Source organism: Salvelinus sp. IW2-2015, linkage group LG36, assembly GCF_002910315.2.
Source record: "Salvelinus sp. IW2-2015 linkage group LG36, ASM291031v2, whole genome shotgun sequence".
Taxonomy (NCBI): domain Eukaryota; kingdom Metazoa; phylum Chordata; class Actinopteri; order Salmoniformes; family Salmonidae; genus Salvelinus; species Salvelinus sp. IW2-2015.
In genome coordinates, this window is record NC_036875.1 from 33,814,599 (window position 1) to 33,828,276 (window position 13,678).

The window sequence follows — 13,678 nt, forward strand, 5'->3', positions numbered from 1 at the left end:
TTTGTAAGTTATATTCTTCAAGAATCATTGGATACATATCAGTACATTTATAAGTCCAAAAATGTATGTAGCAATGGCTGATGGCCCATTTTAATTATAAAGAAATGCCTAAAGCTTTGGATATCTGCTACAGTTGTATGGGAACCCATGTTGGATTGTTGTTCTCTTGTTGCAACTCGTATTGTATTAAACTTGATATATTGTAGAAGCAGTTCATTTTTTTGGGACCAGAGTTCTCTGGGTTACACTAACCACATGTTGGAGGTGATCTGAGGCAGCACTGCTTCCACAGGGGTAGAACAGTGGACCAGGGCCGGGTACACACAGTCTTTAGGGATGGGCCTCGGCTCCTGGCCCAGCTCAGAGATCTGAAACAACATTCATCAAGTCAGAAGCTAAGTAGGAATGACACTCGGGCACATGCACAACAATCATGGACAGTAAACCAATGGACCAAATTGGCTGTTCTGTCTATATGTAGTGAATGTATGGATGCTGCAAAATGAATGTCCTTGTGGATAATAAGATCATCATCTAATCCATTAGGTTTTACGAAAAGGATTGAATTTAGGATTATGATCTAGTCTGAAAATAACTTGGGTACTTCCTGTGTATCCGAGGGTACATACCAGGCATTTCTTGGAGCTCTTGTACCCCGGGCTGCGGAGATTGCGTGGACTGAGGATCAGTAGGCCCTTTGTTGGTGTTGTGATATACTGCAAATAGAGCAGAGGTTAGGCTATCACAGTAAGGGTCAAAATGAAAGAGACATCAAAAAAGTCAAGGGGAAGTTCAGTTAATCTGTGGCCACTGAGTTAATTGTGCAGAAATCAAGTCAGAATATCACTGCCTCCCATTGATGATTTAGGCAAAAGTTGAAGTTTCACACACTTATCTTAACTAAATTGAGCCTTTAATGATTTAGTGCAGAGTATTTAAAATGACATTTATTACACATCACTAGTGGATCATGTACCTTGGCCTGAGGGATGCTGCTGCTGGTAGTTTTGCTTCTTGGGGAGCTGGATCGGATGACAGGGCTGCGACGGTCAATGTCATCTGCCAGCTCCTGGTGTTGGATTGGGTCAGCAAATGATACTCGTCGAGACTGCGAAATAAAAACTATGTATTAATTTATCACACTTTGTTTTCAAAACCTGCTAATGCCATCATAGATACATCAAGGATTCTCTTCAACTGAAAGCGTGTAATTTTCAATTTATACTGACAGTTGAATGCAGATAATTAGAATATATGCATAAATGTATGATTTGTAAATCGTCATTGATTAAGTACCCCTGATCACATTACCTTGGTGAAAGGCGAAGGACTCTCCTCTTCTATTGGTCTTTTCTGTCCCTTCTTCAGGATAGAGGTGGAGGGGGAAGCTAAGGGGGACCACAACCCCCTGGTCCTGCCACTGCTGGGGCTATGGCCCACCTCCAGCCCCATCACAGCATCCTTCTGCTTGGGTGGGGAGTCTTGGCACAACATGTCTTTAGAGGTACTTGGGTGATGTAGAGGCACTGGGGCTTCGTGAAGGTCAGAGGACACAAGGGTAAAAGAGTTTAAAGGAGATAGATCTAGGTCATTATTGTCCATCTGGGTTTCTTCACCCTCTTCACACTCGAGGCCAGATACATTGTCAGTTTTTGCCCTCTCTTGGAGAGGAGTGATATCTTGAACGTTGTCCGCCTGAGGCTCAGTGTGGGTTTCTCTGGTTCCAGTAGAGGTGCTGTCAGCCTCTGGCTGTCCTTCTTTGATAGATGTGTACTGCTCCTCCCGTTGCTCCTCATCTAAGGCTTTGGAACACCCTGGCTGGGCTTCCCCAATAGACCTGCCAACATCTTCCAGTTGGTCCTCCTCTAGAACATTGGTAGCAGAATCTGGATGTCTGTTCTCCTCGTGTACTCCCATCTGCTCCTCTGTCACCTCCTCACTGGAGACAGCCACAGGCTTCAGCCCATCTAAAACCTTCCCTGAGGACTCAGAGACCTGAAGACTCAGTTTCTCCTCTGTTGCCTCAGTAGGTGAAGTATCTGGGGGGAGGCCATTGGCAATGGGAGGGGTACATAGTTTGTTTAGTCCATCTTCAGAGATGGCATTTCCTTCAGTGGAAGGCGTGGGAGATTTGGCCTGCTCAGAGTCAGTGAGCAGCTTACTTTGGATCTGTGTTGGCCTGTCACACTCTAGGTCACCATGGTCACTCTCCTGAGAGGAAACTGTGTTGAAATTCGCTTTGCTTTTTGACCATTTATGTCCACGTTCCTTCTTCCATCGAGACATACACGCATCCTGGCTCTTATGTTCTAGATCAGGTTCTACTGAAGAGTCCGTCTGTTGAGAAGAAAGCTTAGTATTTTCACTCTCAGCCTTCTCTGGCACAACGGGGTCAACTGCCTCAACCACACCCCCCATGTCCGTCTCCCTCTGCCCCAGAGCTATCGGAGTTATCACAGGAAGACTTGGAACTACCACTTCAGGTTTAAGGGAGTTGACCATTTTAAGGGCTTCCTCCACATCCTGTGGAATATTGACTTCTAAGGCCTTATTTGATGGGTTTTGCGAGTCTGACTTTTGCGAGTCTGACTTTAGAGAAGTTTCAGAACTATCCATTGGGATATCTTGGTCAGCCCCTGGCTCTGCTGATCCAACTGTAGCCAGTGGGCTTGGAACCGCTCCAGCTAACGTGGGCTTCCGGCCTTTCTGGACATCCTCCCGGAGTTCTGAAGCATCCGACTCAGAGTTCTCCACGTTGGAGCCTAGTAAGGCCTGGGAGGCATTGCGCCTTTTAGTCCTTCCACTTCCCTGTGAGGATTCTGTATCTCCCACCTGTGAGTTCTCAGTCTCCATGTTAGGAGTTGGGTTAGGGCTGCTGTTGGCTTTTACCTGCTCCTTTAACATCTTGCTTCTTTTACTGGTTCTGCCCCTGGGCCTCAGCTGGCGGTCTGTTGGACTGGTGGCAGAAGGAGCGACCAGAGAATGAGTGTGGCTCATCGCTGGTGTTGCTGCTGAATCAGTGGCCAAATGCAGGCTTCTTTTGACCTCAGACTCAGCCACTTCAATGGGAACCTTGCTTCTCCTGCTTGCTCTACCCTGCGACTGGCTATCTGTTGGAGTGGCTGAAGGTTTGGTTGAAGGTGTAGTCTTTGAGTCAATTTGGCTGAGTAGCTCTGTACCGCCTCTCCTCTTTGGCTTGCCTTTACCCTGTTCTTCTGACTCGGTGACCAATTTACTCCTCCTGCTAGATCTACCCTGTGATTGGCCATCTCCTGTTTGATCAGCAGGAGAGGGTGTGGCAATCTGAGAATCACTTTGGTGCTCAGTAGGATCCTGCTTGTCAACCTCATCTACAAAGTCAACCTCCTCCAAATCACTGAGCGGTTTGCTCTTCCAGCTTGCACTACCCCGTGACTGGCTCTCTTGTTGAGATGGTGTGGCTACATGTGAATCAATTTGGCTTGTCTTCTCCTCCACCTTCTGAGCCCTAATACTCCTTAGTTTCTGCTTGCAATCATCCTCCACTTCCACAGCCAACTTACTCCTCTGACTACATCTACTCTGTGATTGGCTATCATTATCAGAGGCAGAGGGGGTGTCCGTTTGAGAGTCACTTTGACTGAGCTCCTCCTCTGCAACACCTCTCTTTTGTTTGTCTTTGACCAGATCCTCTGATTTGCTGCTCCTTCTACTTGATACCGTGCTACCCTGTGATTGGCTGTTGATATCAGCAGCAGGTGAAGGCGTGGCCACCTGTGAATTTGATTGGCTCAACTCGCTCTCCTCCTTGTGACTTATTTTTCTCAGCTTGTCTTTTCCATGGTCCTCCACGTCAACAGCCAGCTTACTTCTCCTACTGGCTCTACCCTGTGACTGACCATCTGCTTGACTGGCAGGAGAGGGCGCAGTCTTTGGTGAATCCGTTTGACACTCTGCCTCTTTGGGTTGAGACTTCCTCCGTTTGTCTTTCTCTTCCCATACCTCTGCATCTTCTCCTGGTCTCAGTGGCCTGCTCCTCCGCCGTCCGGACCGCCTTGGTTCACCTTGGCTCAGATCGGCCTGGGAACTGGGAGAACCTTCCAGAAGACCTTGAGATTCCTCTTCTTTCTGACTGTTGTTTACCATTACTACTTCTTCAACTGCAGGAACTAGAACTTCCTTCAGTATTTCCACCGGAGTCTGGGTGTCTGGGATGACGTCGTCCTCGTCGGTTTCACTTGTTCTTTTCTCAGCTGGTTTCTCAACCTCAGATTGCTTTTTGTCTTCTGAAGGTTCAGGTTTCTCTCCCTCTTTTTTGGAAGACTGATTCTTGGAGCTTCTAAATCTTGCTTGTTCAGTCTCCTGCGAGTCCGTGTCAGCCCCTGCCGGTGGTTCCGGAGAGGAAGCAGCCTGGCCGGCCCCTGCCGGTGGTTCCGGAGAGGAAGCCGCCTGGCCGCCCCCTGCCGGTGGTTCCGGAGGGGAAGCCGCCTGCGCCTGGCCGGCACCTGCCGGTGGTTCCGGAGGGGAAGCCGCCTGCGCTGCCGGCACCTGCGGTGTTCCGGAGGGGAAGCCGCCTGCGCCTGGCCGCCCCCTGCCGGTGGTTCCGGAGGGGAAGCCGCCTGCGCCTGGCCGCCCCCTGCCGGTGGTTCCGGAGAGGAAGCCGCCTGCGCCTGGCCGGCACCTGCCGGTGGTTCCGGAGAGGAAGCATCCTGCTTCTGGCTGTTAGCGGTCCTGGTGAGGGGGCCTGTAAACGTCACCACGCTGGCAGGACTAGCAGGCTTCCCCTCAGCATACTTCTCCAGAGTGATGAAAGACTGGCGACGACTGTTGGTTTTCTGAGGCGTCCCTGAGACCATGTCAGAGCAGCCAGAGACGTCAGGGTTGGTGCCCTCTCTGGTATCCATGGCAGAGTCATCCTTCAATGAAACGTCTTCATTGACATCCTCCATGGAAATGTCTGCAGACTCAGGAAGTAACTCATCAGCAGGCTCCTCCTCTCCCTTTGCAGATTCTGCTGTCTCATTGGTTGGACTGATATATTCCTGGGTGTCGTCAGCAACGTCCTCCCCCATTTCCATGTTTTCTTCTGGAACCTGTGACGAAAATAATGAGACATTTGTATTTGGGGATTTTCACTTTAAATTTGAAGAAAAGGCCTGTTGGCTATGAAGGCACCCATATGTTTTCAATCAAAAGAAAACCGTTTATTGGGGCAAATAAGGACATTTCAGACCTCGGGGGGTAAATGGAACAATGAATAGCTTGTGTTGTTAATTTCTCTTTACCTCCGCTTTAACCTCATCCTTTTCAGCATTTTCGGCTTGCTCATCTGCTGGCAATTTGTCCCTGTAAAAGAAATGCATGTTTTAAACATTGGGTCCCCCACAAAGCAATCTTTCTTTCTTCATAGATTAGTGTTATTCAGTGTAACGGCAGCAGTCAATAAGTACTTACAGTGATTCCTCCTGACTCTGTGTGTACTGGGTGAAGACCGTGGTATCAAGGGAAGCATCCAGGTTGTTGTACATGGCAGGAATGTCAACCCTTTCAAATAAAACCCATACAAAAGCTTTGTTACTAGAAAGTGAGAAAGAATCATTTGTATAACGTCCGGTTTATTTTGTCTAAATAAGGCTCCATGAGAAGAAGAAAAAAAGTATTCAAGGGACTTTCTGGTTAAATAAAAAAAGAGCTGATTTGCTTGAAACTGACCTTTTGGTTCTCTTGACCTCTTTCTGGTGCTCGGTGAGGACTCTCTCCTTAGTCTCGGGGGGTATGAACACAAAGTCTATAGAGGCCTGCTCCTCCAGTTCTTCTCTACGAGGCGGCTTGGGAGAGCCAAAGTCGAGCTTCATCTGTTGGGGAGGGAATAGAAATCATCTCCAATATGACACAGATGTTTTTGGGGGGGCTCTATACTCCAGCACTTTGGATTTGAAATGATACAACGACTAAGATAAAGTGCAGACTGACAGCTTTAATTTGAGGGGATTTTCATCCATATCGGGTGAACTGTTTAGAAATTGCAGCACTTTCTGTAAATAGTTCCTCCCCCTGATTTTAGGGGGACAAATTCACTTATGTGTATTATAGTAAAATGTTGGTTTTGGTCCCATATTTCTAGCACGCAATGATTACATCAAGCTTGTGACTGTACAAACTTGTGGGATGCATTTGCTGTTTGTTTTGGTTGTGTTTCAGATTATTTTGTGCCCAATAGAAATTAATAGTAAATAATGTATTGGGTCATTTGAGTCACTTTTATTGTAAATAAGAAAATATATTTCTAAACACATCCACATTAATGTGGTTAGTACCATAATCCTGAATGAAACGTGAATAATGATAGAAAGTTAGACGCACAGATATCATACCCCCAAGACATGCTAACCTCTCACCATTACAATAACAGGGGAGGTATGATATTTATGCCTCTAACTTTCTCACTAATCATTATTCACGATTCATTCCGGATTATGTCTAATAGTAGAAACAAAATTAATGTAGAAGTGTTTAGAAACATTATCTTCTTATTTATAATAAAAGTGACTAAAGGTGAATCCAAAGTGCTGGAGTACAGAGCCAACAAAACAAATTGTCAATGTCCCAATACCTTTGGAGCTCGCTGTATATGAAAGCTACCTAGCTTATCTGGCTCAGACTGGCACTGTGATAACTGCCAATTTATAAAGGGCTTCAATAAATGTGTTGGTGGGTTCTGAGAATAGAGAACTAAATAAAACTGGTCCTTACAGAGACAGGCTTGGATGTCTTGGAGCTCCTGTCCTTCATCTCTCCAGCCCTCGCCAGTAGAGAGTCTCTCTTCACCCCAGGAGTCATCTGCACTCCACTCAGCTTGGTCTCCAGCTGAGAGCTCTCACTCTGCACACACACCCAGAACATAATCCAGGGATTAGTATACCATTCATATGAAACCAGCTTAGATGTTACTTATTCAACAGGGAAAACACTCACCGAGTACTGTCCACTGAGCTCACCTGGAACTTATTCAACAGGGAAAACACTCACCGAGTACTGTCCACTGAGCTCACCTGGAAACTTTATTAACAGGGAAAACATCACCGAGTACTGTACTGAGCTCACCTGGAACTTATTCAACAGGGAAAACACTCACCGAGTACTGTCCACTGAGCTCACCTGGAACTTATTCAACAGGGAAAACATCACCGAGTCTGTCCACTGAGCTCACCTGGAATTATTCAACAGGGAAAACTCACCGAGTACTGTCCACTGAGCTCACCTGGAACTTATTCAACAGGGAAAACACTCACCAGTACTGTCCACTGAGCTCACCTGGAACTTATTCAACAGGGAAAATCACCGAGTACTGGTCCACTGAGCTCACTGGACTATTCAACAGGGAAAACACTCACCGAGTACTGTCCACTGAGCTCACCTGGAACTTATTCAACAGGGAAAACACTCACCGAGTACTGTCCACTGAGCTCATCTGGAACTTCAACAGACTGAAAGCCAGGTAAGAGGATAGGAGTGTTCTGCTTCACCTGGCTCAACACTGGCCTGGAAACAGAAAGAAGCATGAGCAAACATGAAAACCTGATCATTAGTTTAGGTCCAGACCTAGATTAAGCCTAATTCTGGCCTAAAACACTTTTAATGGATATATACAAAACATTATTTGGCTCAAACTTTAACTTCTAAATGTAGATTCTTACTTGAGTTCTTCTGGGTAGACGAGGACCAAAGCGTTAGCGAAGGTTGCGTTCCAGAACTGTGTGACGAGGGAGCGGATGTGCTTTCGCCGGTGGAGGAACAGGACACAGAGCAGGGGGGACAGCAGGGACAGCAGCTCATCATCATAGGCCAGGGCTGAACATGTCTGCAGGCAGCCCAACACATCAACCAGGAGCTTCTCCAGCTGGAGGAACGGGAACACAACCACCCAGACAAAAAGGATTGGTTAAAGAGCTGAAGCTTACAAAGAAAGCATAGCCAATACTTCTATAATATTAGTGCAGTAGTTTATATAGAGATACATTTCAGATCAAATCTTATGTCACATGCACCGAATACAACAGGTATTTCACCTTACAGTGAATGAAATGCCGAATACAACAGGTGTTTCACCTTACAGTGAATGAAATGCCAAATACAACAGTTATTTCACCTTACAGTGAATGAAATGCCGAATACAACAGTTATTTCACCTTACAGTGAATGAAATGCCGAATACAACAGTTATTTCACCTTACAGTGAAATGCCGAATACAACAGTTATTTCACCTTACAGTGAAATGCCGAATACAACAGTTATTTCACCTTACAGTGAAATGCCGAATACAACAGGTGTAGACCTTAGTGAAATTATTGACTGTACGTTTGTTGACCCCATGTGTAACTCTGTGTTGCTAAGTTGGTCGCACTGCATTGCTTTATCTCGGCCAGGTCGCAGTTGTAAATGAGAACTTATTTTCATCTGGCCTACCGGGTTAAATAAAGGTGAATATTATTATTATTTTTTATTTTTTTTATGCTTACTTACAAGCCCTTAACCAACAATGCAGATCAAGAATTAGAATTAAGAAAATATTTACTAAATAAAAAGTAACAAAATAACAATAACGAGGCTATATACAGGGGGTACCGGTACCGAGTCAATGTGTGGGGTACAGGTTAAGCTGTTAAGGAGACTTTTGGACAAAGAAAGAAAATAGTAAACATTTGAACACACTTTTGCTCCAAGACTTGAGGTGGATTTCGGCTGCTCATTTGGAGTCCTCCCAGGCTGTTCATAGAGGGCTGTGAGGGGCTGTGTGAGAGAGGCCAGGGCCTCCTGGATGGCTGTAGCCAGGGCCAGATTAGAGAACAGGGTAGAGAGGATGGAGACCAGGGCCAGGCCTGTACCCTCAGGGACAACCTCAGGAGCCTCAACAGCATTAAAGGCCTCCAGGGCCTGGACCAGCAGGGTCTGGAAGGTAGACAGGTTCCCAAGGGCTTTGCTTTTCTTACGCACCCAGGCCAGAGGGGTGTGGGGAGCTGGAAGGTAAGCAAACATCAAGGCCACCCATGCATACAAAGGATTTATTTGGATAAAAGCTTCTGCTTAATGAGATATCTATCTATAGATAGCTTACATTTCATCTTCTGTTGAAACTGTGGAGTGTAGGGAGAGAAGTCAGAACTCTCAACGATGACCAGGAGGATGTTAGCAACCGCATCTAACGTTGACGGAACCTGGAAAATGATCATAATACAATCAATGAATCTGAACAATGAAAACTATTGTGCAGCAGTATAATATTCTTATTCAAAGGGCTAACAATCCCAGTAACTTAGATCTGTTTGTACAGTAAGCTCTCTCCGCTCACCCTCAGGGCCTTCCTGTCCAATAGGGCAGCCATTTTGCCACACAGCTCCTCACAGCAGACATTCTCCTCGGCCGTGGCCACCAGGGCAGAGCAGCAGGCAAACACCTTATACAGCCTGGACCACGTACCCAGCATGGACTTCTGGGTCACCTACAGAGGAAATGCGGCTAAATCAGTGTTTGAGATGGACCAATGGGGCTTATGTTTGTCCTATTTTGAAATGGAAATGTGCTTTTTGCAAATCCCAACTCTCCCTGAGACCCTCGGAGAGCAGGGTCATGGCCAGGGGTCAGCCATTATCAACGCCGACCCTGAAGCAATTAAGGTTAAGTGCCTTACTCAAGGGCACATCGGAACAAGCAACCTTTCCGTTACTTGTCCATTCGCTCGAACTCAGGGTTTCCCCAAACTCGGTCCTCGGGACCTCGAGGGGTGCAAGTTTTGGTTTTTGCCCCTAGCACTACACCGCTTATTCAAATAACCAAGTCAACATCAAGCATTGATCATTTGAATCAGCTGTGTAGTGCTAGGGGGAAAAACATGCACTACTTGGGGTCCCGAGGAACGAGTTCTGAAAACCCTGCTAAGCTACCACGCACCCTTGCAGTGGGACAGCGCATCTTTAATCATCAAAACCTCCTGCATCCCAAATAACTACTCTACTGATCAAAATATGCAAAGCACTGAATTCATTCATAGTCGCCAACTTGAAAAATCCAATAGCATGACCTTAATTCACAGAATCTCTGAGAGACTCACCTGTGGCAGGGCGTTGCCAGGTAGCAGGTGTGTGATGGGGAACATCAGGGCAGTGTGAACAGCACTGAAGTTGTGCTCCAGAGCGTCCCCTTGGTTCACCTCATTGGTCTGTCAGGGAGGGAGAAAAAGCTTATTAAAACTAATCTCCATTGCAAATCTCTATTTGTGAAACGCATAGGTTAATAATAATTATAATAGTAGTGTCTCCCCACTTGGTGAAATTGGTCTTGCATCTCAACAAACAAGCACCATATTCAGTGCAGTTACAGGACATGTATTTACAGTGTCCACTTCATACCTGTGTGATGGTAACAGTCAGTGGGTTGACCACCACGCTCCACATCCTCCACAGCTGCTCCTTATTCCCCAGAGTCCCCGCGCTGCACCCCACCGCCCCCAGGACCGCCTCCCCAAATGCCAGAGGGGACGTGAGGCCTGAGAGACCACAGCTCACTAGGGTCTCTAAACACAGGAAAAACCTGCGGGGGTGCAGAGACAACTCAAATGGAACACTATGTGGTTGCTACATAGGTCTACTATGTGGACAAAAAAGAATGTATGTGGACACCCCTTCAAATAAGTGGATTTGGCTATTTCAGCTACACCTGTTGCTGAAAGGTGTATACAATCGAGCACACAACCATACAATCGCCATTGGCAGTAGAAAGGCACATACTGAACAGCTCAGTTTGTCAAATCTTTGCCCTGCAAGAACTTCCCCGGTCAACTGCAAGTGCTGTTATTGTGAAGTAGGAACATCTAGGAGCAACAACGGCTCAGCTGTGAAGTGGTAGACCACACAAGCCCACAGAACGGAAACACCAAGTGCTGAAGCGTGTAAAAATAGTCTGTCCTCGGATGCAACACCGACTAACGAGTTCCAAACTGCCTCTGGAAGCAACGTCAGCACAAGAACTGTTCGTCGGGAGTTTAATGAAATGGGTTTTCAGGGCCGAGCACACAAGCCTAAGATCATCATGTGCAATGCCAAGCGTCGGCTGGAGTGGTGTAAAGCCATTGGCCTCTGGAGCAGTGGAAATGCATCCTCTGGAGTGATGAATCACGCGTCACCATTGGCAGTCTGATGGACGAATCTGGGTTTGGCGGATGCCAGGAGAACGCTACCTGCCCCATTGCATAGTGCCAACTGTAAAGTTTGGTGGAAGAGGAATAATGGTCTGGGGCTGTTTTTCCTGGTTTGGGCTAGGCCCATTAGTCCCAGTGATGGGAAATCTTTATGCTACAGCATACAATGACATTCAAATCAAATTTGTCACGTGCCGAATACAACAGGTGTAGTAGACCTTACAGTGAAATGCTTACTTACAGGCCCTTAACAATGCAGTTAAGAAAAATAAGTGTTAAGAAAGTATTCACTAAAATAAACTGAACAAATATATATATATATATATATTTTTTTTTATAATTAAAGAGCAACAATAAAATAACAGTAGCGGGGCTATATACAGGGGGTATTAGTACAGAGTCAATGTGGTTGAGGTAATATGTACAGGTTAGTTGAGGTAATATGTACATGTAGGTTGAGGTAAAGTGGCTATGCATAGATAATAAACAGTAGCAGCAGCATAACAATGGGGCTGGGGGGGTACAATGCAAATAGCCTGGGTAGCCATTTGATTAGCTGTTCAGCAGTCTTATGGCTTGGCGGGGTAGAAGCTATTTTCCCCCTCTTGGCGCTTCTTTTCAGATTTTGAAAAGAAGCTTTACAGCGAAAGCAAACCAAGCATTTGTGTGAGGACATCGATCAGTAGACAAAACATTACAAACAGCTAGCAGCAAAGTAACTTGGTCACGAAAGTCAGAAAAGCAATCAAATGAATCACTTACCTTTGATYATCTTCGGATGTTTGCACTCACGAGACTCCCAGTTAGACGATAAATGTTTGTTTTGTTCGATAAAGATTATTTTTATATCCAAAAACCTCCATTTGGTTGGCGCGTTTTGTTGAGTAATCCACAGGCTCGTGCAGGTCATGACGGGCAGACGAAAATTCCAAATAGTATCCGTAAAGTTCGTAGAAACATGTCAAACATTTTTTATAATCAATCCTCAGGTTGTTTTTAACATAAATAAAAGATAATATTTCAACCGGACGGTAAACTATTCAATACGAGAGAAAGAAAATGGCTAGCTACCACTGTCGCACGCATGAACTAATCAAAGGACATCTGGCAGTCCACAGACGCGATTTGATAAATCTCGCTCATTTTTCAAAATAAAAGCTTGAAACTATGTCTAAAGACTGTTCACACCCTGTGGAAGCCATAGGAAAAGGAATCTGGTTGATACCCCTTTAAATGGAGGAAAGGCAGGCAATGGAACAGGGATTTTTCTAAATAAGAGGCACTTCCTGGTTGGATTTCCTCAGGTTTTCGCCTGCAAATCAGTTCTGTTATACTCACAGACAATATTTTGACAGTTTTGCAAACTTTAGAGTGTTTTCTATCCTAATCTGCCAATTATATGCATATTCTAGCATCTGGGCCTGAGAAATAGGCAGTTTACTTTGGGAACGTTATTTTTCCAAACATAAAAATACTGCCCCCTAGCTTCAAGGGGTTATTAAGCCTTTTGGACCTAGACTTGGTGCTCCGGGTGGCTGGAGTATTTGGCCATTTTTAAGGCCTTCCTCTGACACCGCCTGGTATAGAGGTCCTGGATGGCAGGAAGCTTGGCCCTAGTGATGTACTCGGCCGTACGCACTACTCTCTGTAGTGGTGATGCAACCAGTCAGGATGCTCTCAATGGTGCAGCTGTTGATCTTTTTGAGGATCCGAGGACCCATGCCAAATCTTTTCAGTCTCCTGAGGGGGAATAGGCGTTATCGTGCCCTCTTCAGATTCTAGACGATTCTGTGCTTCCAACTTTGTGGCAACAGTTTCAGCAAGACAACGCCCCCGTGCACAAAGCGAAGTCCATACAGAAATGGTTTGTCGAGATCAGTGTGGAAGAACTTGACTGGCCTGCACAGAGCCCTGAACTCAACCCCATCGAACAGCTTTGTATTGAATTGGAAGGCAGACTGCGAGCCAGGCCTAATCACCCAACATCAGTGCCCAACCTCATTAATGGTCTTGTGGCTGAATAAGTCCCCGCAGCAATGTTCCAACATCTAGTGGAAAGCCTTCCCAGAAGAGTGGAGGATGCTATTGCAGCAAAAGGGGGACCAACTCCATATTAATGCCTATGGTTTTGAAGATGTTCGACAAGCAGATGTCCACATACTTTTGTAGTGTTCCATGTGGCTCAGTTGGTAGAGCATGGCGCTTGCAACACCAGGGTTGTGGGTTCGATTCCTACTGGGGACCAGTATGAACAAATATGAAAATGTATGCACTCACTACTAATGTAAGTCGCTCTGGATAAGCGCGTCTGAAATGACAAATGTAGTGCGTGATTGGTTTTGCCTTCCTGAATGCACTGACTGGGAGTCATTATCAGTTCTATGTATTCTTCAGATTCACTACATATTCGATGCACTGTCCATAATGTCTACACATCCCACACAGAACTCAGACATTGCCCGTCCTTATCCTTTTTAATATTCGTGTGTGTGAATTTTGCTACA

At 45.8% G+C, this 13,678-nt stretch overlaps 1 protein-coding gene across 1 annotated transcript in view; it reads right to left on the reverse strand.

The window, feature by feature from the left end:
- Positions 1–13,678, reverse strand: part of LOC111959271 (telomere-associated protein RIF1) — a 34,102-nt gene that overhangs the window by 1,732 nt on the left and 18,692 nt on the right. The window contains exons 17-32 of the mRNA XM_070437726.1: positions 10,387–10,567; positions 10,089–10,196; positions 9,330–9,479; positions 9,096–9,195; positions 8,693–8,997; positions 7,677–7,879; positions 7,428–7,521; positions 6,733–6,861; positions 5,692–5,834; positions 5,434–5,523; positions 5,265–5,325; positions 4,655–5,072; positions 1,312–4,361; positions 977–1,108; positions 630–716; positions 253–368 (exon numbers count right to left, since the gene is read on the reverse strand). Of these exons, the coding sequence (XP_070293827.1) occupies positions 253–368; positions 630–716; positions 977–1,108; positions 1,312–4,361; positions 4,655–5,072; positions 5,265–5,325; positions 5,434–5,523; positions 5,692–5,834; positions 6,733–6,861; positions 7,428–7,521; positions 7,677–7,879; positions 8,693–8,997; positions 9,096–9,195; positions 9,330–9,479; positions 10,089–10,196; positions 10,387–10,567 (5,367 nt within the window). The remainder of the gene's footprint in view (positions 1–252; positions 369–629; positions 717–976; positions 1,109–1,311; positions 4,362–4,654; positions 5,073–5,264; positions 5,326–5,433; positions 5,524–5,691; positions 5,835–6,732; positions 6,862–7,427; positions 7,522–7,676; positions 7,880–8,692; positions 8,998–9,095; positions 9,196–9,329; positions 9,480–10,088; positions 10,197–10,386; positions 10,568–13,678) is intronic.